The sequence below is a fragment of the Lepidochelys kempii genome, chromosome 24, assembly GCF_965140265.1.
Source record: "Lepidochelys kempii isolate rLepKem1 chromosome 24, rLepKem1.hap2, whole genome shotgun sequence".
Classification (NCBI taxonomy): Eukaryota; Metazoa; Chordata; order Testudines; family Cheloniidae; genus Lepidochelys; species Lepidochelys kempii.
The window spans coordinates 677517-705264 of record NC_133279.1 but is presented as its reverse complement, the minus strand read 5'-3'; the positions used below and the strand labels follow the sequence as shown (position 1 = coordinate 705264).

General features: G+C 64.9%; 3 protein-coding genes across 9 annotated transcripts; 1 reads left to right on the top strand and 2 right to left on the bottom strand.

Moving 5' to 3' along the window:
* Positions 1–634: 634 nt before the first annotated feature.
* DPM3 (dolichyl-phosphate mannosyltransferase subunit 3, regulatory) lies at positions 635–3063 on the bottom strand. Of its 3 annotated transcripts, XM_073322946.1 has the most exons (3): positions 2806–2882; positions 1643–1725; positions 635–1029 (listed from the first exon to the last, which is right to left on the bottom strand). In XM_073322946.1, exon 3 carries the CDS (start codon positions 994–996, stop codon positions 718–720), a length of 279 nt encoding a protein of 92 aa, XP_073179047.1. In that variant the 5' UTR covers positions 997–1029; positions 1643–1725; positions 2806–2882; the 3' UTR covers positions 635–717. The 3 variants fall into 3 exon arrangements, with proteins under 3 accessions (XP_073179047.1, XP_073179046.1, XP_073179048.1); XM_073322945.1 differs by lacking the exon at positions 1643–1725 and having other exon boundaries at positions 2806–3063; XM_073322947.1 differs by lacking the exon at positions 2806–2882 and having other exon boundaries at positions 1643–1762.
* Positions 2838–27738, top strand: TRIM46 (tripartite motif containing 46). 5 transcript variants are annotated; one of them, XM_073322892.1, is made up of 11 exons: positions 14150–14288; positions 16006–16261; positions 16905–17248; positions 17762–17905; positions 18795–18890; positions 19090–19343; positions 19684–19805; positions 22217–22516; positions 25223–25520; positions 25893–26091; positions 26745–27738. In XM_073322892.1, the coding sequence occupies exons 1-11, from the start codon at positions 14226–14228 to the stop codon at positions 26862–26864; spliced, it is 2196 nt and encodes a 731-aa protein (XP_073178993.1). In that variant the 5' UTR covers positions 14150–14225; the 3' UTR covers positions 26865–27738. The 5 variants fall into 5 exon arrangements, with proteins under 5 accessions (XP_073178994.1, XP_073178995.1, XP_073178996.1 ...); XM_073322893.1 differs by lacking the exon at positions 14150–14288 and adding an exon at positions 2838–2921 and having other exon boundaries at positions 25893–26838; XM_073322894.1 differs by lacking the exon at positions 14150–14288 and adding an exon at positions 12091–12267 and having other exon boundaries at positions 25893–26838.
* KRTCAP2 (keratinocyte associated protein 2) lies at positions 9374–12217 on the bottom strand. Its single transcript, XM_073322948.1, has 5 exons — positions 12107–12217; positions 10761–10915; positions 10583–10646; positions 10075–10141; positions 9374–9570 (listed from the first exon to the last, which is right to left on the bottom strand). The coding sequence occupies exons 1-5, from the start codon at positions 12108–12110 to the stop codon at positions 9450–9452; spliced, it is 411 nt and encodes a 136-aa protein (XP_073179049.1). The 5' UTR covers positions 12111–12217; the 3' UTR covers positions 9374–9449.
* Positions 27739–27748: the final 10 nt, after the last annotated feature.

The window sequence follows — 27748 nt, the reverse complement described above, 5'->3', positions numbered from 1 at the left end:
CCCCACTGCCCTGATTTAATGCCCACTGGCTGCTGAGAGCCAAGGAGGGGCCCTGGGGAGAGGGGAAGGTAGAGGAGTCAGAGGCAAGACTAGATCTCTGCAGCTTCCCACTACGAGTAACCAGGGGAGTCGGTGGGTGAGGTGTAGGCAGCTTGGGCTCAGATAGCTGCCTGGGGGTGGCTAGCCCGAGCAGTGCCACGCTCAGGGGACTGAAGGAGACAGTACAGAATTATCCACCTCGCTTGCACCTTGCATCTGACACAGAGCAGCACAGTGTTCCCTGCCGCTGACTCAGAGGGAAGAGCAGCAGCCAGTGAGTCACCCCTGGCAACACATGAGTGATTCCTGGGACTCTCTCATCCAAACCCTGGCCCGGTTTGCTTGTGAGAGCAGCTAGGAAACGCACCAAGGGGGCCTGGCTGCAGGAGTGAAGGGAGTCACCTAGCAGCAAGCTGCTGCACTGACCACTTCTAGTTACCATCACCATCGAGTCCCCACCCGCCTTGTGCACTCAGTGCCACATGTCACCTGCCCCTGTTCTCCTGAGGGGATGGCCCAGCTCCCTGTCGCAGCAGGAACCCGCCCAGAGCCCACTCTGTGACCGCCCTTCCCCAGGCTGTCAGCAAGGCTCAGCTACATACACTGATTCTTTATTGTGCTAATCCAAGTGAGGTGAGCGGCCCAGCTCCCTGAGGTGCAGCCTCCCCACCCCGCAGGTCAGAACTTCAGCCCTCGCCGGCTCAGGTCCGCTCGGGCCTCTCTGATCTGCTCCTGGAGCTCCTTCGCAGCAGCCTCGCAGTCATTGAATGTAGCCAGGCGGTAGCCAACGGTCGCCAGGGAGTAGCAGCCGAACGCCACCAGCAGGTACACGGGGAACGGCCAGAGCACCTGCTGGCAGGGCAGAGGGAGGTGGAGGCCCAGGGGGTCCAAGGCCAGGGTGGCCCAGGCAGTGCCCAGCAGGGCCAGTCCGCACAGCCACTGCACCAGCTTGGTCATGGTGCGCGTGGCCGGGTCTCGGCGCAGGACAGGCTGCAAGAGAGGCGGGGAGAGCAGGTCAGCAATGGAGAGCGGGTCGCGGCTGAGATGCCGATACCCCCCCAGCCCCGATAACCCCCCAGCCCCGCTGGGCCCCACTACACCCCCCCCAGGACCCGATACAGCCCCCCCAGCCCCGCCGGGACCCGATACAGCCCCCCAGCCCCGCTGGGCCGCACTACACCCCCCCAGCCCCGCCAGGCCCCATTACACCCCCCCCCAGCCCCGCTACACCCCCCCAGCCCCGCTGGGCCCCACTACACCCCCCCAGCCCCGATACACACCCCCCAGCCCCGCCGGGACCCGATACAGCCCCCCAGCCCCGCTGGGCCGCACTACACCCCCCCAGCCCCGCCAGGCCCCATTACACCCCCCCCAGCCCCGCTACACACCCCCAGCCCCGATACACACCCCCCAGCCCCGCCGGGACCCGATACAGCCCCCCCAGCCCCGCTGGGCCCCACTACACCCCCCCCAGCCCCGATACAGCCCCCCAGGCCCCACTACACCCCCCCCCAGCCCCGCTGGGCCGCACTACACCCCCCCCAACCCCCCCCGGCCCCATTACACCCCCCCCGGCCCCGATACAGCCCCCCCAGCCCCTCACCGGCCTCCCCGCTCAGCAGCCAGCGGCCTCTCCCGTCGCGGAGCTGACGTCATTCTCAGGCGGCGTGCACGGCCCGCGGCCTTCTGGGAGTTGGAGTTCGGGAGCCTGGGCCGGCCTGAGCCACTAGGGACCGGGCGCTCCCCCCACCCCACCCGGGGCAGGGCGCTCCCCTTGCCCCGCCCCCCGCCCCAGCAGCCCCCCGCCCCCGGGACCGGGCTCTCCCCTTGCCCTGCCCCCCACCCCAGCAGCCCCCCGCCCCCTTCCCCGGGCTCTCCCCTTGCCCTGCCCCCCACCCCCGGGTGCTCCCCTTGCCCTGCCCCCCACCCCAGCAGCCCCCTGCCCCCGGGACCGGGCTCTCCCCTTGCCCTGCCCCCCACCCCAGCAGCCCCCCGCCCCCTTCCCCGGGCTCTCCCCTTGCCCTGCCCCCCACCCCCGGGTGCTCCCCTTGCCCTGCCCCCCACCCCAGCAGCCCCCTGCCCCCGGGACCGGGCTCTCCCCTTGCCCTGCCCCCCACCCCAGCAGCCCCCCGCCCCCTTCCCCGGGCTCTCCCCTTGCCCTGCCCCCCACCCCCGGGTGCTCCCCTTGCCCTGCCCCTCACCTCTGGCAGCCCCCTGCCCCCGCCCCCGGGCTCTCCCCTTGCCCTGCCCCCCACCCCAGCAGCCCCCTGCCCCCTGGACCGGGCTCTCCCCTTGCCTGCCCCCCACCCCCGGGTGCTCCCCTTGCCCTGCCCCCCACCCCAGCAGCCCCCCGCCCCCTTCCCCGGGCTCTCCCCTTGCCCTGCCCCCCACCCCAGCAGCCCCCCGCCCCCTTCCCCGGGCTCTCCCCTTGCCCTGCCCCCCACCCCAGCAGCCCCCTGCCCCCTGGACCGGGCTCTCCCCTTGCCTGCCCCCCACCCCCGGGTGCTCCCCTTGCCCTGCCCCTCACCTCTGGCAGCCCCCTGCCCCCGGGCTCTCCCCTTGCCCTGCCCCCCACCCCAGCAGCCCCCCGCCCCCGGGACCGGGCTCTCCCCTTGCCTGCCCCACACCACTGGGAGCCCCCTGCCCTGCCGCGCTCCACCCCTTTGCACTAGGTGCCACCGCACTGGACTCTGCACTCCGTGGGCTGGGTGCCCCCCCTTTCCCCATCACTGGGACTGGGTGCCCCCCTCGGATCAGGTGCCTCACCTGGTGCCCCGACCGGTCCGCTTTTGCAAGGAGCTCCAGGTAGGGATGCAGTGTTCGCGGGAGCCCCACGCTGGACCGTGCTGGGAAACTTGGCAAATGCTGCAGGCTCCCAACGGGTAAGTCAGCGCGTTCCATCCAGGGGCGCCCGGAGGGCGCTGGGCACCTTCCGCGGGGTAAGCAGGTGACGCTGGCACTGCACGAGACCGGCCAGCCGACCGCAGAGACAACGACCTGAGGAAGAAGGCTGAAGTGACTTGGGCAGGTTAAAAAAAAAAAAGTGTATTTCTAGACAAGGCCTTGAATGGGTACCGCTTGGGGGGGACCGAAAAGAGGAGGACAACAGGTGACATAAGGAACCTGGGGAGAAAGATGTCGCTGTCATGGAAACAGACTACAAGAGAATTACAGAACTGGTCTGAAATCAACAAGCTGAAATTCAGTAAAGACAAGTGCCAAGTACTTCACTTAGGAAGGGAAATTAAAATTCCCAGCTACAAAATGGGGACTAATTGGCTAGAAGGCAGGACTGCGCAAAGGATCTGGGGGTCAGTGGGGGTCACAAATGGAAGGTGAGTCAACAGTGTGAAGCAGTTGCAAAAAGGCTGCTTCTATTCTGGGCTGTATGAACCAGAGGTAATTGTCCTGCTCTCCTCAGCACTGCTAAGGTCTCAGCGGGAGAACTGCATTCAGTTCTGAGCACCACACATCAGGAAAGATGGGGACAAATTGGGGAGAGGCCTGTGGAGAGCAACAAACCTGACTGAAGGTTAAAAAAAACCGGACCTAGGATGGAGGAAAGATTTAAAACGGGGCCTGGTCAGTCTTGGGAAAAGCCAACTGAGGAGCGGGACCTGAGAACAGCCAGCATCTCTGTTAAGCCAGGAGCGCTCAAACGGGGTCGTAACCCACAAGGTGGTTACACGGGGGTCACCAGCTGTCAGCTCTGTGGGGCTGACAGCCCCAAGCCCCCATTAAATTACCCCCCCCATTTTGAATTTATAAGGGGGGTCACACTCAAGAGTTTTGCTGCGTGAAAGGGGTCACCAATACAAAAAGTTTGAAAACCACTGTGTTAAGGGCTCTTATAAAGAGGTGGGAATGGGCGACAGGGGATGGATCACTTGATGATTCCCTGTTCTGTTCATTCCCTCTGGGGCACCTGGCAGTGGCCACTGTCGGAAGACACTGGACTAGATGGACCATTGGTCTGACCCAGTAAGGCCGTTCTTATCAATTGTTCTCCACATCCACTGACGGTACAACAAGCAGTGATGGGCTTAATCCACAGCAAGGGAGATTTAGGTTAGCTAGGAAAAACTTCCTAACTCTCAGGGGAGTTAAGCTCTGGTACAGGTATCCAAGGGGGGTTGTGGAATCCCCATGACCGGGGGATTTTAAGAACAGGTTGGACAAACCCCGTCAGGTATGGTCTAGGTTGACTTGGTCCTGCCTCAGCGCAGGGGCCTGGACTTGATGACTTTGTGAGGTCCCTTCCAGCCCCACATTTCTATGGGTCTATGAAAGGAGCAAGAAATGTGGAAACACTGGGTTGTGTCGTGTCACAAGGCACTGGACCACCTAATCTAATAATTCCCCCACCTCTGGAACTGGGTGCCCAGCCTTGCCCCCACAGGTGTCCCACCCTACCCCTCCACCCTGGAATTCGGTGCCCCACACTGGCCCCTCCTGCCTCACACTGCCCTCCCTTTCCCTGGCACTGGGTGACCCATCCTGCCTCGCAGGTCCCTAACGCAGGACTGGATGCTCTTGCAAGTACCAGGTTTATAGCCTGAGCTCAGGGTCCCGCAGCCCTGCACAGAGGCTGCCTGGCTCCTTGGCACTGCAAAGAGTTGGTGGAGCTGCCTGGCACTGGCTGTGTGTGGGGGTGGCTAGCACCCTCCCTGCCCACCTCTCCCTGGGAAGCGAAGCCAGGCCCCGGTCACAGGGCACTGGGAACGGGTGCCTTGCGTGTTCTCACTGACACAGGGCAGGGTGACGCACAGGAAGGTCTGGGAGCCAAGGGCAGCAGCCGCCGCCATCCCAACAGCAGGAACTGCAGGGAGAGCTGGTCACGGGGTACAGAGCTCCACGGCTCCTGCCCCTGCACAGACCCCACGGGGGCAGCACAGCCCCCGCCAGAGACCCCAGCCCTGAGACCCTTTGGCGGAGAGATTGGTGGGGGTTGCAGCAGTGCCCTGCACCTGAGGCCCCGCCATGCCCAGAGTGCTCGTGATGCCCTGGACCCACGAGATCCTGCCCTGGGTTGCAGTGGTGGCCGTGCCTCTGGGTTCGGGGGGGGGGGGACGACAAAGGGGGCCCTTAGCAGGACCCCTAGCTGCCTCCCCATTCCACGTTGCCTGTTTTGCCTGCTTGTTTCCTGGGGTTCCCAGCCAGCCCCAGAGGAAGCAGCCAGATTCCTTGTTTGTCACACTGGGAGCAAAGAGGCAGCAGCAGCAGGAAACATCTGGTTTCCTCCTTGTCCGGTGACAGCCAGGGATGGAGGGGACAGCAGCCATGGGGTGGGGGCGTGCACACCTGACCTGGGAGAGGGAGGGAGTCCTGGCAGGCAGAGACAGGGTGTTGGGATGGCGGCCCCTCCCTCCTGCCTGCAACTCACTGGTACAGATGCAAAATGTCCTCGGGGTATGTGGGTGAGGGCCCCCCCACCCCCACCGCAGTGCAGGGATGGGCCTGGTGCCTCCAGCCCTGATGGCTCCAAGGGTGCGTGTAACCCCCAGGCAGGGGGACTGAGTGGCTCACACATCATCCAGGGCAGCAATGAGGGGGAGGAGGAGGGGAAGGCTCCATCAGCTGCAGCCTGGCCCCAGGGCATCTCCGCAAGAATGTGCAGCTAATTAGTGGGACAGAGCCCAGCCTCCCAGGCCAAAGGCAATGTCTCCTCCTGCAGCCTGGGACCCCCACTCACCCTCTGGCAGAGAGCAGAGCACAGATTCACTCATTCCTCCCCCCTCACACACTTACTGTATCCCCTCCTGAGCCCAGCCAAACCCTCCAGCATGAGGCATTCCTGCAGCTCCCCAGCCTGCCTTGTGGGGCCCAGGCAGAGGAGGGGGATCTCCCAGCAGCAGGTAAAGGGACTGCCCCTCCCTGCTGAGGTATCGCTGCAGCACTGAAGCCCCAGTCAGGGTCCGGCCCCGCTGTGCCAGGTGCTGCACATGCAGCGGGAGACAGTCCCTGCTCAGAGAACTAGGGGCACGGCCTAAAGTCCTGCTGGCTCTTGGCCCTCTCCCCCCACACTCCCTCCCTTTGAGCCACCAGCACCTGGAGCTGAGCCTATTGCCCCTGGGGCACGGCAGACCTCCCATCTGGCTGCATCTGAAGGGACTAGGGGGCTTGGATGGAACAACTGCCCTCAGTAGGACTCGGCTGCAGCTTGAGTGCCACTTGGCCATGCTCAGGGAAGGGCACAGCAGGGGCCTGCCCCCATTCTCTCTGTTGCCAGCTGATAGCTGCCTGGGACTGGCTGGGACCTCTGCTGCCCCATCACCAGCCCCTGTGTAGGGGTCAGGTTGCCATAACTTCCCTGTTCCAACAGCTCCCCTGAGCCCCGGAGCCTGGCCCAGCCCAGACTTCTGACAAACCAAACACGGGGGAGCGTGTCCCAGAGAGCAGGCCCAGGCCTGGATCTGCTGTCTCTACACACCAGGCCTGGAACTGACACAGGGCTGCCTCTCCCTTGGCCCGGGGGCTCTGCTGGTGGGCCCGAGATAGGATAGCAGGGGCCTGCGTCAGTGACACCCCCCCAGCATTGCTCCAGTTCTGCCCTAGGGCCTGCAGCACCCACTGGGCCTAGGCTGGAGTCCCTGTCCCCATCACTCAAACCCCCTCTCCCAGGCACTGTGGCCCCAGCCCAGGCGGGGAGAAGGACTGTTGGGTCTCTGCTCTCTTCCCCCTCAGCTTCAACGCCAAGCAAGAAGCCTCAGAGTAGGGGAAGTGAGCCCGTCCGCAGGGGAGAATGTTGAGGCACAAGGCCCCTGGCTGAGCTGACTAGCTTTGGGGGGGCGGGGAGGGTCAGCTCCAGCCAGGCAGGGACACCCCTACTACCTGGAGAGGCCAGGAACAGCTCCATGATCCCAGGACTGACAGCAGCTTAGGGCCTGGCAGTCTCCTGGCCTCCTGGACCCACCCTGCACAGGGAGAGGCTCCCATCTGCCCCTGTGGGCCAGGGATATGGCAGGGCTGGGGAATGTGCTGGGAGGAAGGGGGTGGGAAGGTGCCTTTGTTCTCCTGCCAAGTGCTGGCACAGGAGCCTGAGTAAATGCTTTGCCTCTTGGAAGACGCTGGCATACCAGCATCTCGTGGGCCTGGCCCAGCAGCTGGAGCAAAGCGGGACCAGGGACAGTGAGCGATATGCTCCTGAATAGGGTGGGGCACCTGGCCAGGGCAGGGAGATGAGGGTCAGTCCCTCCTAGCCGATGGCCACACCTCTGCCCCGCCAGAGAGGCTCTGGAGTCATCGTCCTGTGGCCCTGGAGGGACCCCAGCTCCTGGGGCCGGCCTGGAGCTCCTGTCCCCTGGACAAACGCAGGGGGCAGAGGCTCTGGGGAGCGACAGCTCAGCCCTGGGGGAATGGGCTCTCCAGGCGACTGGGAACACTCGCCCACCCTCTACCAGCTGCAGCCGTGACCCACTTGGAGACGCTGCACATATGCACCAGCCACATACTAAACCCCGGCTGGAGCCAGGGCATGCGCCTACCTGCCCAGCCCTGCTAGGCTCTTCCTCGCCTTGCAGGTCTAGACAGACAGCGTCAGCACATTGACACTACCTGCAGCTGGGCAAAGGGGGGCTGCCAGGCTCCATCCCAACCCAGACAGCACTCAGCAGGACAGACCCGCTCTCCTCCCCCAGCTGAGTCACAGCCTGTCTGGGCTGTCCCAGGCAGATAGACTCTTTGTCCAGCAGTCAGATGCCCCCCGCACCTCTCTGACTCCAAGGGGAGAGGAAGGTTCGGCCTTACGCTGCCCTCTGCAAAGAGCCTGACTTGCAGGAGGCCACCCACCGGCTGCTCCCATCCCAGCCCCTCTGGAACAGACCGTTAATCCCTACAGCCCCCCCCCCCCCCCGGGTGAGAGCCTGTGATCACTGCAGGTGGGTAGCAGACACAGGTGCAGCCAAGGCCTGGGGCCACACACTGAGTCAGCAGCAGCCAGTAGGGCTCAGCTGTTCCCAGCTCCCCTCGGGCACAGTAAGTGTGATTTGGCTCCCATCTGCGGAATGGTTTCAATGCAGTTTATGGTACACAGCGTCTCTGCTACACCCCTAGGGTGACCATACATCCCATTCTGGCTGCCACAGGCCCTTCTTGAAGACCTGTATCAGCCATCCTGACTTTTCTGGCAAAAGTGGGCATTTGTCCTATTTGCCCTTGACAACTGATCAAGTGTGGAGGATCATGCCGGGGGGAGGGAGCAAATCCAGCCCTGCCTGGGGAGGAGGCAGGGCTCGGACTATCGGCTCAGGCCAGCCCCGTGCAGGGAGAGGAGATCAGGCCAGCCCCACCCAGTGTCCCATTTTCCCTTTGGGAAACATGGTCGCCCTATACTAGGGGTGCTCAAACTTTTGTACTGGTGACCCCTTTCACACAGCAAGCCTCTGAGTGCGACCGCCCTTATAAATTAAAAATACTTTTTTATATATTTAACACCGTTATAAATGCTGGTGGCAAAGTGGGGTTTGGGGTTCAGGCTAACAGCTCGTGACCCCCCATGTAATAACCTCCTGACCCCCTGAGGGGTCCCAACCCGCAGTTTGAGAACCCCTGCCCTATACACACTGTTTTGCAGAGGCTGGTAACAAGAAAGGGAGATGTCCCTAGAAGAGAACTGGAGGGGGAGGGGGCTAGGACTGCCAATGGGTTTTGCAGCTGTTGGCTCAGGGCTGCTGCTGGGATCCTAAACATCACAAGCTTGGAGCTAAAGATGGGGCAGCCCATCCTTGCTCCTGGAGAGGCGAGTCACGGGGGTGGTGCTGGCTCTTGGGAAGGTCCCAGTCATAAGGAACTCCACAGCCCGGGGCCCCTGCCTGCCTCCCAGGTAGGAGTGCTAGGTCTGTTAGAGAATAAACAGAGCAGGGACTGGATTCCCCCGGAATGCGATTAATTGCAGCCTGGAGGCAGTGACCTCCGCTGACCCCTCTTCTCCTGAGGAATGAGCTGTTCCCAGGGGGCTGGAGGATTCATGGGGGGCAGGCCGAGCAGCCTGGGGTTTGCAGGGTGACAGAAGGCAGCACCACCCAGTGGCCGTGGCCTGTGCTGCCCATGTGTTCAATCCGTGTTTTGTGTCACCTCCCGGACACGCAGAATTACTGCCAAAACCACAGTGCCCCCTGCTGGACACTGCTGGCTATTGCACAGGATGAAGCCACCACACTGTCAGCCGTTTGTGTAGAGTGGCCCCTGCTGCCTGTCGGACACAAAGACAGACCTTACCCGGCCACCCGCGGCCAGCACCTCGCCCTGGCGTGAACGTGCAGGGGAGCTGGGCCCTGGGCAAGGGGAGCAGGCATGCCCAGTCACCGAGGCCAAGGAACCCACAGGAGCTACTGACCAGAGGTTACAAAGAGACCGTTTTATTGGGTACCCCAGAGTCCCGGGCAGGCTGGATGGGAGGGTTCATGGGGGCATCAATTCCTCTTCTTGCCTTTGCCAATGGCCTTGGCGGGCGCTGCCATGGGTGCTGCAGACTGGTAGAGCGTGGAGGAAATCTTATTGATGTAGTAGAGGGCAATCATGGAGAAGATGAAGCTGGGAGGAGAGAGGAGGGCAGGCCAGTCAGCACCATCCCTTGCCCATACCTGCTCCCCACATGAGCTCCAGCTATTAGAGACCAGGCGGGCGCAGCTTATCCCACACCACCTTCCTCTGAAGCAACTGGCACTAGCCTGGTGGAGACAGAATCCTGGGCAAGATGGACCAGGAGTCAGAGCCAGTCATGCAATTCTTATGTGCTTTGTTACCAGCCGGGAAATGGACCTGCCACCCCTCGCCTGGCACAGTGGCAGCCCTGCCAGCCCCATGCCCAGCCGGGGAGCAGCCCCGCTGGCCCCGCAACCCCTTGCCTAGTACAGGGGCAGCACCACCAGCCCAGGAAAGGAGCTCAGTAAGGCCCAGCAGGTCTCTTCAGCCCTGACAGCACCTTCTTAGAGGAGGGGCTGGATGTTGGTGCTCCCCAGGGCAATGCCCTCCCCCCACTCCAAGACTGAGGGTACCTGTTCCCTGCTACCACCCTGGGATAGGCTTTCTACATACCAGGTGGTCACACACACTCTGTGGATGAGGCCTGATGCAAAGAGAGCGAGTAAAAGACAGACGAGAACTGGAGCAAAAGAGAGAAGGGGAGAAATGTCAGAGGCAGTGAGTGTCTGCCCTGGGCATGCTGCATTGGCCGGCCAGCATCCCCCAAGGGGAGGAGCAGCAAGTGGGAACCCTCCCCCAGTAGAGCAGGGTTAGGGTTCCTTGGCGGGGAGCAGCACGTGGGAACCCCAGAGCAGGGTTAGGGTCCCACTGGGAGTGCAGCATGGGGAGGATTTTCCCAGGGCAGGGCTGGGGTCCCAAAGGCGGGGCAGCGCGTCTGCTCAGTGCAGCAGTGGACTCTCAGCAGGGCAGCTCCCTGCAGACCCAGCGTCTCAGGAATAATCAGACCCCCCTGCCCCCCCACTTGCATCCTCTTGGATCTTGCTGTTTCTTTTAATTACCTGGGAGCTATGGATGTGACACCCCCTCCCCCTCCCCCTCCCCAGCAGGGCTGGGCACTTACTCTCCGGGAATATTTTGGCTTGGAACCCTTTGCCGAAGACCAGACTCTCCAGGTTGTTGAAGGCCTGGAGCCAGAGTTAAGGAAAGGAAGGGAGGCAGCTGCCCCTGAGGAGGCAGCGCAAGGTCCGCCCCAGCTCAAGTCTCCCCCCATCCCATCCCCCCCATGTCCCAAAGGATACGGTGAGGGAGAAGATGAAGAGCGCGGATCCCAGCAGCCCGCCCTGGATGGTCAGCCACTCGGTGGAGGCCAGCTGCTTGCTGTACATCTGCATCCCGGTGAAGAGCAGCAGGGAGAGGAGCGAGGAGAGCGCCAGGGACGTGCCTGTGCCCACGGCTGGGGACAGAGCAAGAACCACACAATGGGGCACTGGGCCACTGCCGGGCCCTCCCCAGCAACCCGCAGCCACCCGCCAGCTCACGCTGCTGTGTGAAAGGCCACGCGGCGCCCGGTCGCCAGGGTGATGGGTGCCACACGAGCTGTGTGCTGTGCAGCAGCCCTGCCCCTAGTGCCCGGGCAGCCAGGTGCCAGCAGCCCCCTGTGAGCGCGGGGGGCACCATGGGCACGAAGCCTTGGGGTGATCCCTGCCCACCTCTCCTGGCGGGCACCCCTAGACCCCCCTGCCTGGGGCACCTCACTTCACCCCCACTGTGCTCCCCCAGGGCACCACACTCCATCACCCTGCCCACCCTGGGGCACCTTCCCAGCGGGCACCTCATCCCCTCAGGGCACCATACTGCCCCACCCTGCGCCCCCAGTCCCCCCCCGGGCACCTCCCCTGGCAGGCACCCCCAGCCTCCCCCGCCTGGGGCACCAAACCTCACCCCCCTGCCCGGGGCACCTCACCCCCCCGCCCTGCACCCCCGCGCACCCCCAGTCCCCCCCGCCTGGGGCACCAAACCTCACCCCCCTGCCCCCCGCAGGGCCCCCCGCCTGGGGCACCTCACCCCCCCCGCCCTGCACCCCCGCGCACCCCCGCCTGGGGCACCAAACCTCACCCCCCTGCCCCCCCTGCCTGGGGCACCTCACCCCCCCACCCTGCACCCCCGCGCACCCCCAGTCCCCCCCCGCCTGGGGCACCAAACCTCACCCCCCTGCCCCCCGCAGGGCCCCCCGCCTGGGGCACCTCACCCCCCCCACCCTGCACCCCCCGGGCACCCCCAGTCCCCCCCGCCTGGGGCACCAAACCTCACCCCCCTGCCCCCCCTGCCTGGGGCACCTCACCCCCCCCGCCCTGCACCCCCGGGCACCCCCAGTCCCCCCCCGCCTGGGGCACCAAACCTCACCCCCCTGCCCCCCGCAGGGCCCCCCGCCTGGGGCACCTCACCCCCCCCCACCCTGCACCCCCCGGGCACCCCCAGTCCCCCCCGCCTGGGGCACCAAACCTCACCCCCCTGCCCCCCCTGCCTGGGGCACCTCACCCCCCCCACCCTGCACCCCCCGGGCACCCCCAGCCCCCCCCGCCTGGGGCACCAAACCTCACCCCCCTGCCCCCCCCCCAGGGCACCTCACCCCCACCCCCGTTACCCATGGTGCCCCGCGAGACGCCGCCGCCGACCCGTCCGCTCTGAGACCCAGACCCGCCGACCCGGTCTCCTGCGCACGCGCGGCCAACCCGGCACGGAGAGCCGCACTGCGCACGCGCGAGGCCGAGGCTGCTCGGGAAGGGACGCGGCAGTGAGCGAGTGGTGAGTCTTTTGCGCATGCGCAGCCCTACGGCGTTCCAGTGATCTCTGAGTCCGCCTGGCGGCCGAGAGCCGACGATGCAACCCGCGTTGTGCGATTTCGTGCGCATGTGCAGAGCCTTGTAATGCAGCGCCCCCTGGAGGCTGGACGTAGACATTGCAGTTATCCTAAAGCGACCCCAGTCTACCAGCCTGGCAGGAGCTCCCTCCCCTCCGGCCCTTATGGGTGTAGGGGCTGGACCGGGGGTGCCGCACCCCCCATGCCTTGAAGTGGTTTCCAGCATATCCAGGGGAAGTTGGTTCAATGGCTCAGCACCGCACTGTACACATTGCTCCAGCACCCTGCTCTTGCGGGGAGGGGTCTGGGGCTGTGGGGCCCTGGGCACTGGGGTGGGACCTGTCTGTGCCCACCGAGGCGCAGTAGGGACAGACAGACATAGACCGAGGGGTGGACAGACGGGTGGATACAGAGACCTGTCTGCACTAGCCATGGTGGTGGAGGGGGCACAGCAGTGGGGCTAGGAGCAAAGGGGGTGGGAGCAGTGGGGCTGGGAGCAGCAGATCACATGTCTGGTGCCTCCCACACTGTGGCCAATGCCCTCGGCACTGAAGTGGTTTTCACCAACTCCCCATCCCCTCCCCTGTCCTCGTTTCCCCCCTTTGGGCCCTTTCTCAGGGTCTGGGTGTTAACTGCTGCACTAAGAGGCCCATTAGGGCTCTCTGGTGACTCACTGTTCTAGCAGTGCCCCTCGGTGCTGGCATCTTCCAGCCCAGACAACTCAGCTATAACATGATTCAGAGGAGCAGCCGTGTTAGTCTGTATTCGCAAAACGAAAAGGAGGACTTGTGGCACCTTAGAGACGAACCAATTTATTTGAGCATGAGCTTTCGTGAGCTACAGCTCACTTCCTCGGATGCATTCAGTGGAAAATACCGTAACATGGAGCTCGTGCCATGACGTCTGGACCCCAGAGCGTGCCTCAAGTTTTCAATCCTCTCCTTTCCGGGCCTGGGCTGCCAGTCACAGGGCCTTTTTCCTTCTGCTCTGGCTCTGCACAGCCCGGGGCTGGAGAGACACACAGCCCAGCAGCTTGGCAGCCCCTAGGCCATGTCCACATTGGCAAACAGTGTTTAGCTTGTATCACGTTCACAGTGCGGACAGACAGTCGTCGAGTGGGTCGAGGGAAAGCCCAGGGGGAGCCGAGGGCTAGGCACCAGGGGTTAAAACACACCTTTTTCCTAGGGAAGACAAGGCCTGTGGAATCAAGAGAGATGAGGTGGGGGAGGGAATATCTTTTACTGGACCAGAGTCTGTGGGTGAGAAACAAGCTTCTGAGCTGCTCAGAGCTCTTCGACAGGTCTGGGGAACAAATCAGACCGGCTCCCAGCAAGAGTCCCCGTTGTACGCAACCCCCACGACAGCAGGCACTACCCAGCGGCCGTGCTGGCAGCCAAACTCCCCTCTCCATTGGTGCGAGATCCCCAGCGGGGATGGGGGAGCCTGGCTCTCAGGTCATACGTCTGGCGTTGCACAGGGGTGTGGACCATGCAGGGAGGTGCTTTCACGGGGCCCCAGATCCCCAAAGGGACTGAGCTGAGGGGGTGGGCGTCCTGGTGTCAGGGGGTGTGCAGGCAATGGGCCAGTCTCCATGATGCTGGGCTAGTAACCCCAGCCAGGCTGCCTCTGTCCCGCTCTCCCCTCCCCGGCACTGGCTGTTGCCCCCTGCCACACGAGGGGCAGCCCTGACCCGAGGGTGCCAGCCCCCCTCCTCTGTCTGCAGGAGCAGGGGGGCAGCCCTACCCCCCCTCCACGTGCCAGCCCCTCGCCCCTACCCCGGGAGCATGCGCACCGCTCCCTGCCTCAGCTCGGCTCCTCCGTGCGCCCCCCCGCCGCAGCGTGGGGTGTTCGCCGCCGCCGCGCTGCCGTCGGGACCGGAGCCCGGCCGGGGGCGGCCGGAGCCATGGCGGAGGGCGAGGAGCTGCAGACCTTCACCTCCATCATGGATGCGCTCGTCCGGATCAGTGTGAGCGGCTGGGGGCTGGCTCCTCGGGCGGGGGGGCACGCCCCGTGATGGGGGGTACGGGTATGGGGCGCACGGGGGTGTGCAATGCACGGGGGTGATCGGTGTGCATTGCACGGGGATGGGGCGTGCAGGGGCCGGGAGGATGATTGTGCAGTGCAAAGGATACTCGGGTGTGCAATGCACGGGGATCACTGGGTGTGTAGTGTGTGGGGGATGGGCGTGCAATGCACGGGGTGGGGTAGATGATGGTGGTGGCATGGGAGGGGGGTGAGCAGGAACCAGACCAGCTGCTTCTGGGGGTGAGAGGCCCCCGGGGCTCCCCATTCGCCTCCATCCCTGCCCTGGACCCGCCTTCCCCAGGGGCTGAGAAGGATCCCGAGCATCCATGCAGCTCTCAGTCTCCATGGCAACCCTATGCAGGAGCGCCCAGGGCTGGATGCCAGGCAGCAGCAGCAGGGCCCAGTCCAGCTTCTGTCTCTGCCCTGCCCCCTTCTCCCCCTGCCCCTCCCTTCACCACCTCCCCTCCTCCTCCCTCCCCCCCCTCGCTTTGTGTCGTCTGCGCCCCTTCTCCGGAGGCAGAGATGGCATCCAAGAGATGCAGCAAGGTGAGCGCGGGCCCTGGCCAGCTGACAGCTCGCCCGCCGGGGGTCTGGGAGCAGGGGGACTGTCTGGGCTTTGTCCTCGGCCCCTGCGGGCCAGAGATGGATGGCCTGGCAGGCTGCAGGCTTGCTGGCTGCCTCGATCCCCAGTGGCATTGTGCAGCAGCGAGGTGGGGGGGTGTGTGCATGTCTGCGGTGTGCACCGAACTGGGCAGATGCACCTGGCAGGTGCCAGCCACACAAGGGGCAGCCGCAGGGGCAGCCTAGCCAGGAGCGGAGGGCCCATGAATGGGGCTTGGGGCAGAGGGAGCCGTGTGTTTTGGGCCGGGGGGAGGCTGTTTGCCCCACTGGGGGAGTTGGCAGCTTGTGGGCTCCTCAGGACAACGCACTGGGACTTGGGGCCTGCCCTGGGACTGGCTCCGGGGCCCGCATCAGGCCCTTCCCTTGGTCGCTTTGGGCCACAAGCAGAGCCGGGATTTCGCTCTTTCTGGGTTGGAACTGGACGGGTTTGGGGGCTGGGTGGGCGATTGCAGAGCAAACCCGCAGCGAACAGGCCCGGTGTGTGCAATGGGGGCGGGGAGGGGGCGTTTAGGGGGAAGCAGTGTGCCCCAGACCCTCTAATGAAGCAGCAAATTCTGCCATCGTTCCGAATGCAAAGCGCAGTGTGGAAACCAGGGTCCTTCTGGAAAACGCCCCGAGCTCTGCTCTGAGGGCCGGGGAATGGAGAAGGAGCAGCCTGGGGAGCTCGGGTCAGAGCCCACGGGAGCGCGTGGCAGGCTGGCCAGACTGGAGGAATCTGGGACCATGCACCTAGCTGGGGGCTGGCTGGGCAGGTTCTGCAGCCAGCTGGGCACCTGCAGGGAACCTGGCACCTCTTGTTACCTGCTGAAAGCGGCCAGTTGGCAGCTGTTTCTGGGGCGAGCGGCTGTGAGACTGGGGGGATGGGAGGGGCCCCCCTGGGGAGTGGCTGTAATACCTGCCCAGCAAAGGCTCCCCCATGTGGCTGCCAGCATGGCGCTCCCGGGTCAGGACTGAGCCCCAGCACCCCCTCTGGTGGGGGTGGGGAAAGGCAGTTCCTAGGGGGGCAGTTGTGACCTTTCTCCTTGGTTCCTCTCCAGACCAGCATGAAGAACATGGAACGGGAGCTGATCTGCCCTGTCTGCAAGGAGATGTACAAGCAGCCGCTGGCCCTGCCCTGCATGCACAATGTCTGCCACGTTTGTGCCAGTGAGATCCTCGTGCAGCATGGCTACATCTGCTGTGACCCCAGTTCGGAGCCCACCTCGCCTGCCTCCACACCGGCCACCCGCAGCCCCCGCATGGGCCGCAGGGTCGTCCCCAAACCCGATCGCTTGGATCGGCTCCTCAAGTCAGGTGGGGTCAGAGCAGCACGTCCTGGGATCCCCAGCCCTGCCACAGGAGGACCCTGCTTCTAGGGTCTGGGGGATGCAGCTTCCACATCCTCTGAGCCCTGGAAAACCCCCAGAGTGCATTGGGAGCAGAAGGCTCCTGATCCCCCTTGGCAGAGTGGGAGGAGTCTGTGCATCTCGGTGCAGGAATTCACTGGGGAAGCTCAGTCAGGGGCCGGGAGGAGGCTGCGGGGCCTGGGAGGGTAACCAGGCCTGAGGTCTCTGTGCAAGGGGCAGAGGGCGGGGGTGGGTAGGTGACGGCCGTGGCAGGGGGGTGACGGCCGTGGCGAGGGTTCGTGGCCGTGGCAGGGGGATGGCGGCCGTGGCGGGAGGGTTAATGGCTGTGGTGGGGAGGGTTCGGCCGTGGCAGGGGGGTGACGGCCGTGGCGAGGGTTCGTGGCCGTGGCAGGGGGATGGCGGCCGTGGCGGGAGGGTTAATGGCTGTGGCGGGGAGGGGTCGGCCGTGGCAGGGGGGTGACGGCCGTGGCGAGGGTTCGTGGCCGTGGCAGGGGGATGGCGGCCGTGGCGGGAGGGTTAATGGCTGTGGCGGGGAGGGGTCGGCCGTGGCAGGGCTGAGTGTCATGTGACAGGCTTCTGGGGTCCCCCAGGGTTTGGCACCTACCCGGGCCGGAAGCGGGGGGCCGTGCACCCCCAGACCGTCAGCTTCCCGTGCCCGTCCTGCCAGCGGGATGTGGAGCTGGGCGAGCGGGGCCTGGGCAGCCTGTTCCGGAACCTGACGCTGGAGCGGGCTGTGGAGCGGTACCGCCAGACCATCAGCATCGGCACCGCCATCGTGTGCCAGTTTTGCAAGCCCCCCCCGCTGGAGGCCACCAAGGGCTGCACCGAGTGCAAGTCGAGCTTCTGCAACGAGTGCTTCAAGCTCTGCCACCCCTGGGGCACCCAGAAGGCCCAGCACGAGCCCACGCCGCCCACCCTCAACTTCCGGCCCAAGGTAGGGGCTGCCCAGGGCGTCCCGGGCCAGGCTCCAGCGAGGCCCGGACGCGAGCAGTCCCCAGGCTGGGCCCTGGGCATGGCTGGGGAGAGGTCTGGGCGCTGGGACTCGGTTGGGGAGGGGGTGGTGTGTCTGGGCCCGGCGTCACCCGCCCTGTGCCCAGAGCAGGGGCCAGTGGGCACCTGAACATGGCTCCGAGGTGAAAGGGCCTCTGGCCGCTGCTGCATGGGCGGCTGGGGTGGGGGCAGGCGGGGGGGCTCCATGCATCTCGTCCATCTGGAGGCGTGCAGGGCGATGCCAGCCCCGGTGTCACACCCCTGCATGCTGGCAGGGGGCCTGATGCCAGGGACCCTGGGGGGGGTGCCGAGATCAGGGGGCACGTGGATGGAAGGGGGATGCTGAGGCAGCTGGGGGGGGCACTGAGTGGGGTGCTGACACCCACTGGCGGGGTGGGGTGCTGGCTGGAAAGCAGGGCGCCGGCCCCTGTTGCTGAGCGTGGGCCTTGCTGCGCAGGGTCTGATGTGTCCGGAGCACAAGGAGGAGGTGACTCACTACTGCAAGACCTGCCAGCGGCTGGTGTGCCCTCTGTGCCGTGTGCGCCGCACTCATGCCAGCCACAAGATCACACCTGTGCTGAGCGCCTACCAGGCCCTGCGGGTAAGGGATGCACCGGGCCTTCCCAGGCCAGAGCTGGGGGGTGCAGATGGAGTATGGGTGGTGGGGAGCTTTGTGCTGGCACTTGGGGCATGGGCAGGGTGGGGCGTGGGTCTCCATGGCAGAGAGGGTCAGGTACAGATGGGGGATTGGCAGGCCGGGAGGACTGTCTCTCTGTCAGAGCTGGGCAACACAAGTGGGATGTACCCTGAGGGGGGAATCCCAACCCGGAGCTGGGGGTGTGCAGATCAATAGGGCATGCACAGGGTGGGGGTCCAGTACCAGCAGTGGAGGGTGCAGATGAGACATGCAGTGAGCAAGGTGCATGCAGTGGGGGGGATGCAGTGAATGGGGTACATGTCGTGGGGGGAATCAGTGAACGAGGTGCATGCAGAGGGGTGATGCAGTGAGCAAGGTGCATGCAGAGGGGTGATGCAGTGAGCAAGGTGCATGCAGTGGGGGGGATGCAGTGAATGGGGTACATGTCGTGGAGGGAATCAATGAACGAGGTGCATGCAGAGGGGTGATGCAGTGAGTGGGGTGCATGCAGTGGGGATGCAGTGAGTGGGGTACATGTCGTGAGGAGAATCAGTGAACGAGGTGCATGCAGAGGGGTGATGCAGTGAGCAAGGTGCATGCAGTGGGGATGCAGTGAGCGGGGTGCATGCAGTGGGGATGCAGTGAGTGGGGTGCATGCAGTGTCGGGGGGTCAGGTCCCTTTGTAAACCTGCCGCCACCCTCATGGACTGTGCATGTTGGCCCAGGCGTGGGGCCCGGCTTGTTCAATGTGCACAGCCAGGTGGCTGGGTTCAGAGCCCTCCCCCCTCCCCGTGGACTGGACGGTGCGAGGTGAGCGGCCTGTGTGTCTCTTTTGCCCACGCTGCCTGTGTAGGAGAAGCTGACGAAGAGCCTCACCTACATCCTGAGCAGCCAGGACACGGTGCAGGTGCAGATCGCGGAACTGGAGGAGACGGTGAAGCACACCGAGGTGAGCGGGGGTCGCCAGCAAGGGGCACTGCCAGGGCCGGGGGAGGGGACGCTGCTTCACCCCTCTGGGGTGAGGGCAGGAGGTGTCCCGGCACTGTGCTCCATCCCCAGGGCACCCCCAGGCCAGGTGCCAAAGCCCCAAGGCAGCGGGGCCCCTGTGTGGAGGGAGGCCCCATGGTGAATCTGCTCTGGTCGGGCAGGTGAGTGGGTCCCAGGCCAAGGAGGAGGTTTCCCAGCTGATACGGGGCCTGTGCACGGTGCTGGAGGAGAAGCAGACGGCCCTGCTGCAGGCCATCCAGGAGTCCCAGCAGGAGCGGCTGGCCAGCCTGCACCACCAGATCCAGGAGCACCGGGCCATGCTGGAGAACTCAGGCATGGTGGGCTACGCCCAGGAGGTGCTGAAGGAGACCGACCACCCCTGCTTTGTCCAGGCAGCCAAGCAGCTGCACAGCAGGTACCGTTCCCTCTGATTTCGTTGGGGTGGGTCCTGCTTTGAGCAGGGGGTGGGACAAGAACCTCCTGAGGTCCCTTCCAACCCTGATCGTCTGTGGTTCTGTGGGCGCCGCAGGGGATCTCCCGGGGCCAGGGATCTGGCTGATGCGCTGTCCCCATCTCCCAGTGCAGTGGGACACATGCAGGAGGAGCCTTCCACCCCTGTGGGCTAGCGGGAGGGACTCGGGGTTCAATTGCCGGGAGCCCCCATACTGGTGCGTGAGTAGGACTGGGCACTGGTGCCACTGGGAGCCCCTTACCGGGGCCCGTTGCACCGACGCCTGAATCTCCCGTCGTCGCAGGATCGTCAGGGCCACAGACTCGCTGCAGAGCTTCCGGCCTGCTGCCACTTCGTCCTTCAGCCGCTTCCAGCTGGACCTCAGCAGAGAGATGAAGCTGCTCGCGGACCTGACCTTTATCAAAGGTAAACATGACAGCCGGAGACCTGCGGCCAGCCGCAGGGGCGGAGCTCTGGGCTGAGGGGGAGGAGCTTCCTCTGTGGCTTCCTTTAGGGGGAGGAGCTTCCTCTGTGGCTTCCTTTAGGGGGAGGAGCTCTGGGCTGTGTGGGAGGAGTTCTGGAATGAGGGGAGGGGCTTCCTGGATGGGGAGGAGCTCTATGCTGAGAGGGCGGAGCTTTCTCTCTGCTTTCCTGGAGAGGGAGGAGCTGTGTGCAGAGTGGAAGGAGCTTCCTGCCAAGCACCCTGCGGCGGGAGAAGCAGGGGGAGGAGCTCTGGAGGGGGAGGAGCTCCCTGCCTGGCAGCTGGAGTGGGAGGAGCTCTGTCTGGAGTGGGAGGAGCTCCTGTCTGGCAGCCTGACCCCCACACCTCCCTTCTGTGTGGAGCTGGGTCAGGGGCTGGCAGCTGCTGGAGAGAGACCTGTGGGAGAAGTGGCCTCATGGGCTCCCGCAAAGCCTCCCACACTTCGGGTCCTGCCCTCAGCTACCGCGTTGTCCTGCCCTACCCAGGGGGCCCCTCCTGGCAGGAAGCTGCTCGCTCTCGGGGCAGGCAGGGTATGTGAAATACCCAGGGGGGCTCGGGGCTCCCTATAGAGTCAAGAGACGGGTCCCCTGGCCCAGCAGCCCCCAGAGTCCATGGGGCTCAGCCAGCGTCAGCCCCCACCCTGTGCTCCAGGCTCCCTGCAGGCAGGGCAGGGGCGGAGGGTAGGAAGCTGGGGGTCAAGAGCCTGTGCGGTGGGACTTGGATGTGAGCAAACAGGACCAGGACCCTGTGCCAGATGCAGAAGGGTGAGTAGCCAGCTGGGCCAGGCTGGGCCAGGACTCCCTGTGGGGGAGCGCTCCCATGGGAAGGGCAGGTGCCCTCCCCCACGGGCAGGTGCCCACCCCGGGCCCTGCACTGCACCGGCTGGGGACTCTTTTCAGACTCGCTTCTACCTCTGTTTGTTTATAGGCTATGGCCGCTGCTGAGTCGTCACTGAAGTACCCGAGGCAAGTCACGCTCCCGCCCCTAGAGCTGCCCCTGCTCTCTCTCACCAGACCTCTGTCCTCTTCCCCCATTCATCCCCCCATCCCTCGCTTCTGTGCCCATGCCCCATCTGCCCCCCATCCCTCGCTTCTGTGCCCTTCCCCATCTGCCCCCATTCCTCCATCCCTCGCTTCTGTGCCCGCCCCCCACCTGCCCTCCATCCCTCGCTTCTGTGCCCGCCCCCCATCTGCCCTCCATCCCTCGCTTCTGTGCCCGCCCCCCATCTGCCCTCCATCCCTCGCTTCTGTGCCCGCCCCCCATCTGCCCCATCCCTCCATCCCTCGCTTCTGTGCCCGCCCCCCATCTGCCCCATCCCTCCATCCCTCGCTTCTGTGCCTGCCCCCCATCTGCCCCATCCCTCCATCCCTCGCTTCTGTGTCCGCCCCCCATCTGCCCTCCATCCCTCGCTTCTGTGCCCGCCCCCCATCTGCCCTCCATCCCTCGCTTCTGTGTCCGCCCCCACCTGCCCTCCATCCCTCGCTTCTGTGCCCTTCCCCATCTGCCCCCATCCCTCCATCCCTCGCTTCTGTGCCCATCCCCATCTGCCCCATCCCCCCATCCCTCAATTCTGTGCCCTTCCCCATCTGCCCTCCATCCCTCGCTTCTGTATCCGCCCCCATCTGCCCTCCATCCCTTGCTTCTGAGCCCATCCCCCATCTGCCCCCCATCCTTCGCTTCTGTGCCCACCCCATCTGCCCTCCATCCCTCGATTCTGTGCCCATCCCCCATCTGCCCCCATCCCCCCATCCCTCGCTTCTGTGCCCATCCCCATCTGCCCCATCCCCCCCATCCCTCGCTTCTGTGCTCGCCCCCCATCTGCCCCCATCCCTCCATCCCTCGCTTCTGTCTCCATCCCCCCATCTGCCACTCCATCCTTCTGTGCCCATCCCTCACTTCCTACCCATCCCTGTCCCTATTCCTCCATCCCTGTGTCTCCATCCCCCACTATCCTCGTCCCATCCCTCTGTCCTCTCTCCCCTCTGTTCCAGCTCCCCACCCCTCACCGCCCAGTCCCCGCCACCACCCTCCATCACGCTGTGCCCGGTTCCATCCCCTGCTCCATCCTTCAGTTCCCTGCTCCCCCTCATCCCCTCCTGTGTCTCCAGCCTCTGCTCCCTCCCTGCCTCTCTCTCCCCACACTTGCACTCAGCCCGCCTGGTCCCTGGAGCCTCTCAGCAGCCCCTGGCCCCGTCTCCCTGACTCTCCCCCTGGTGCTCACACAAGCTCTCGGCAGTCAGAGTCCCCTAGCCTCCTGCTGGTTGTTCGTCCGTCCGGAATGCCCCCGCCCTGCGTCTGGCCGCTCGCCTGCCCCCCAAGTGGGGCCTGCTCGCTTAGCCTGTGTCTCTCCCTGCAGCCCCCGAGGCGCCGGTGATCGACACGCAGCGCACCTACGCCTACGACCAGATCTTCCTCTGCTGGCGCCTGCCCCAGCTCTCGCCGCCCGCCTGGCACTTCACTGTGGAGTACCGCAAGAGCGACGCCAAGGCCAAGGCACTCAAGCTGTGGCAGCGACGGGAGGAAGTGCGGGGCACCAGCGCCCTGGTGGAGTACCTGGACACGGACAGCGTCTACGTGCTGAGAGTGAAGGGCTGCAACAAGGCCGGCTTCGGGGAGTACAGCGAAGATATCTACCTGCACACGCCGCCAGCACCAGGTGAGGGGGGATCGACCTGCACACGCCGCCCGCACCGGGTGAGGGGGGATAGACCTGCACACACCGCCCGCACCGGGTGAGGGGGGATCGACCTGCACACGCCGCCCGTACTGGGTGAGGGGGGGATCTACCTGCACACGCCGCCCGCACCGGGTGAGGGGGGGGATCGACCTGCACACGCCGCCCGCACCGGGTGAGGGGGCATCGACCTGCACACGCCGCCCGCACCGGGTGAGGGGGGAATCTACCTGCACACGCTGCCCGCACCGGGTGAGGGGGGATCGACCTGCACACGCCGCCCGCACCGGGTGAGGGGGGATCGACCTGCAAACGCCGCCCGCACCGGGTGAGGGGAGGATCGACCTGCACACGCCGCCCGTACCGGGTGAGGGGGGGATCTACCTGCACACGCCGCCCGCACCGGGTGAGGGGGGGGATCGACCTGCACACGCCACCCGCACCGGGTGAGGGGGCATCGACCTGCACACGCCGCCCGCACCGGGTGAGGGGGGGATCTACCTGCACACGCCGCCCGCACCGGGTGAGGGGGGATCGACCTGCACACGCCGCCCGCACCGGGTGAGGGGGGATCGACCTGCAAACGCCGCCCGCACCGGGTGAGGGGGGGATCGACCTGCACACGCCGCCCGTACCGGGTGAGGGGGGGATCTACCTGCACACGCCGCCCGTACTGGGTGAGGGGGGATCTACCTGCACACGCCGCCCGCACCGGATGAGGGGGGGGATCGACCTGCACACGCCGCCCGCACCGGGTGAGGGGGCATCGACCTGCACACGCCGCCCGCACCGGGTGAGGGGGGGATCTACCTGCACACGCCGCCCGCACCGGGTGAGGGGGCATCGACCTGCACACGCCGCCCGCACCGGGTGAGGGGGGGATCTACCTGCACACGCAGCCCGTACCGGGTGAGGGGGGGATCTATCTGCACACGCCGTCCGCACTGGGTGAGGGGGGGGATCGACCTGCACACGCCGCCCGCACCGGGTGAGGGGGGATCGACCTGCACACGCCGCCCGCACCGGGTGAGGGGGGGATCTACCTGCACACGCCGCCCGCACCGGGTGAGGGGGGGGATCTACCTGCACACGCCGCCCGCACCGGGTGAGGGGGGGGATCTACCTGCACACGCCGCCCGTACCGGGTGAGGGGATATCCCCTCCTGTTCTGCCTGCACCAGGTGTGGTGGGACCTACCTGCACACACCGCCTGCACCAGGTAAGGGATATTTATATGAGGGAAGATTAATAAGACTGGGAATTTTCAGCTTGGAAAAGAGACGACTAAGGGGGGATATGATTGAGGTCTATAAAATCATGACAGGTGTGGAGAAGTGAATCAGGAAATGTTATTTACTCCTTCTCATAACACAAGAACTAGGGGTTGCCAAATTAAATGAATGGGCAGCAGGTTTAAAACAAACAAAAGGAAGTATTTCTTCACACAGCGCACAGTCAACCTGTGGAACTCCTTGCCAGATGATGTTGTGAAGGCCAAGACATTACCAGGGTTCAAAAAAGAACTAGATAAATTCATGGAGGATAGGTCCATCAATGGCTATGAGCCAGGATGGGCAGGGATGGTGTCCCTAGCCTCTGTTTGCCAGAGGCTGGGAATGGGCGACAGGGGATGGATCACTGGGCGATTCCCTGTTCTGTTCATTCCCTCTGGGGCACCTGGCATTGGCCACCGTCGGCAGACAGGACACTGGGCTGGATGGACCCTTGGTCTGACCCAGTCTGGTCGTTCTTATGAGATTATAGGAATTTCCTGTTTTCACAATATTTTTCTGAAACTTTTTAAATCAACCTTTCATTCACTATATACTGTACTCCCTCCCATCCCTCCACCTGCTTTAACCCAAAACCTGAGTTTTTTCGAAGTGAAATCATGGAATTATATTTTTTGCGAAAGACTTTGATATACATTTAAACATCTGATGGGCCCCACCCCAGAGATAGCTGCATGTCAGCACTGGGTGAGCAATTGCCGCACAAGGTTGCTATCTGGCTATCAACCAGCTGCTGCACCCAACCCCAGAGGTGGTTGCATTTCATGCCCTGGGGCTGTGATACACGACAGGGATAAAGAAAGATGAGGACTCAGAAGCAGGCCTAAAACCTCAGTATCTAGATACTATGGGAACTGATGATCTCCCTTCTGTTTGCCAGAAGCTGGGAATGCGCGACAGGGGTTGGATCACTTGGTGATTCCCTGTTCTGTTCATTCCCTCTGGGGCACCTGGCACTGGCCACTGTGGAAGACAGGACACTGGGCTAGATGGACCCTTGGTCTGACCCAGTCTGGCCGTTCTTATGTTACCCCCCCAGCGCCGTCTGTGCCAGGTTGGGGGGACCTACCTGCCCACACCTCCCACAGCACACATCTGTGACCTGCAGACGGAGGGCTCTAAGCCAGCCCTGGGGATCTCCATGGGGATGCACCTTGGGAGTCACCCCAGCCCCAGAGCCGCAGCACGGGGAAGTGCTGTGAGTGGTCAGTGTCTGTGAGTCCCGTGCACTCGACCCAGGGTTGTGGCGACTCCCAGCTAGGGGGAAGCCCAGGTTGCTGCACCCCTGAGGAGTCCCACGTGTCCCTGCGTCCCGCCAGGAGAGGAGCCTGTGGGGGTGTGGGGCCCCCCCTGTCTTTCAGCCCTTCCCCACTCTCTGTTCTCTCTCGCTTCTCAGTCCTGAGCTTCTTCCTCGATAACCGCTGGGGCTTCAACCGGGAGCGCCTGGCCATCAGCAAGGACCAGCGGGCCGTGCGTAGTGTACCTGGCCTGCCCATGCTCTTTGCCGCTGAGCGCCTCATGACCAGCTGCCACCTCTCCATCGACCTGCTCATCGGCGACGTGGCCGTCACGCAGGGCCGCAGTTACTGGGCCTGCTGCGTGGACCCCAGCTCCTACCTGGTCAAGGTGGGCGTGGGGCTGGAGAGCAAGCTGCAGGAGTGGTTCCAGGTGCCGCAGGACGTGGTGAGCCCCAGGTGAGGGCAGAAGCTGGGCCACCCACGCTGGGGGTGGGGGAGGCAGGGCCCAGCAATGCCCCCAGGTCCGTGGGCCTTGGGCTGGAGCTCCCATCACACCGTCAGGCCCTTGGGCTGGTTCTCTGGAGCTCCCAGCATCCCCTCGGGCCCCTCCCTCTGTCACACCCCACACCCGGCTAAGCCCTTGGCATGCTTTACTGCTCCCTGAGGGAGGGGCCTGGATGCTAACCGGGCAGAGGGGCAGAGACCGTGGGGGGCTTCAGCCCCCTCTGTCTGAGGCTGCCGTGCCCCAGGGGATGGGATCGTCTCAGGGCGGATCCATCTGTGTGTCTGTCCACACCATGCACTCATGCTCCCCCTCCTGCCGGGCAGGTACGACCCAGACAGCGGGCATGACAGTGGGGCGGAGGACGCCACCGTGGACGTGCCCCCCCCATACGCCTTCCTGACCATCGGCATGGGCAAGATCCTGCTGCCCCATGGCTCGGCCCTCACCTCCCGCGACCCCAGCGGCTGCACCATCCCCCTGCCCCCCCGCATCGGCGTCTGCCTGGACTACGAGCGGGGCAAGGTGAGCTTCTACGACGCTGTCTCCTTCCGTGGCCTGTGGGAGTGCGGCGTGGACTGCTCGGGCCCCGTCTGCCCGGCCTTCTGCTTCATCGGGGGCGGGGCCCTGCAGCTGCAGGAGCTGGTGGCCAGCAAACAGGAGCGCAAAGTGACCATCGGGGGCCTCTCCAAGCTGGACTGAGCCGGCCATGGCACACGCCGGCCGGGGATTGGCCCCGGGGCCAGCTGCCGGCAGTGGGATTGCACGCCACGGACATGCCACCAGGAGGAGCCGCCTGAGCCCTGCCCTCCGCCCGGCGTGGGAGTTTGGCTCTGGGGACCACTGAGCTCTGGCCAGTGGGGTTAACGAGGGGGGCCTCAGAGCTGACGGGGAGCGGAGCGAGGCTCTGACATGGGGCCAGTTTAGGGCCTCAGCCCCCGGGCCCGGAGCGCAGGCTGCAGTGACGGCAGAAGGGCGGCGTAGGGCAGACCCCTGCCAGCGTGGGACCCAGCCATGAGCTGAGGCCTCGGGGGCCAGGAGAGCCCGGCTCTGCTCCCCAGCGTCTCCGTGCTGGGCTTGTGAATCCTTCCTGTTCTGGTGGATTGTGGGGGGAGGGTTGGGGCCTGCTGCTCCCCCTCACTGCCCTCCCACCAAAACCTCTCCCCTCCCACCCCCAGCTCCTCTCCACGGCCTGCCAGGGGCTCCCACCTGAAATGATGCCCTCTCCAGCACGTTTAACTATGGAGTCTGAGCTGTGGGCGCTGAGGACACTGGGCAGAGACTGGCAGTGCCCCTGAACCAACCCCCATCCTGCCAGGCTCTGGCCTGAGGATGGGCCGGGCCTGGGTGAGTGTCACGTTCCCGAGATCCTCCTTCCACATGGACCAGGGCGCAGCAGCCAGCTGCTGTGCCCGGGCCTGAGAGGGGGAGCTGGGTGGGGCCGAGCTGGGGAGCTGCCTGAGCCCCGGGCTGGGCCCTGGGCCAGGGGAGGTTGGGCTGGGTTGGGCAGAGGGTGATTGTAGACGTGGCTCATTGACCCAGCCAGTCCAGCTGCTGCCCAGAGCCAGGGCTCGTCCTGCCCCCTGCATCTGGGCTCATCCTGCCACTCCCTCAGCGCGGCTCTGCGGAGGAAGCGGGTGACGGCGGAGGGGTGCAGAGAGCCCTGCTCACTGGGAAGGCACCAGGCTGCAGAATGAAGCTCCCTCCCCAGGCTGGGGCCTGCTGGAAACATCCCGTCAAGTGCGAGGGAGGATGGGAGAGCACGGAGGGGGTCTCACCCCGACCTCCACGCTGCCATGCGGGGAGCTCCCCACGTGGGTCCAGCCCTGCCCTGCTGCACCTGTCCTGCGAAGCCCCTACGGCACCGGCATGAAGTGTCCGCACTCGCTGCCCTGCACGCGCCTCCTTCCGGGGGACAGGGGGGCTAGTGCAGCTTCACCTCCACAAACAGCAAAGCGCCAAGGAGCAAATCCACCCGCTTCTATTCTTCCCCAGCCTGTGCCATGGGCAGGGGGCAGGCGTTGGGCTGGCTGGGGATGGCAGGGCCAAGGCCTCTCGGGGCCTGGGCTCCGGCACTGGGAGCTCCCAGAATTTCTGTGGGGTCTCATGGGGTCTGTACTGTGCAATCGCTGTATTTTCATGGTTTCCTACAATAAACTGCAATGCCAGAGACTCTAGGAGC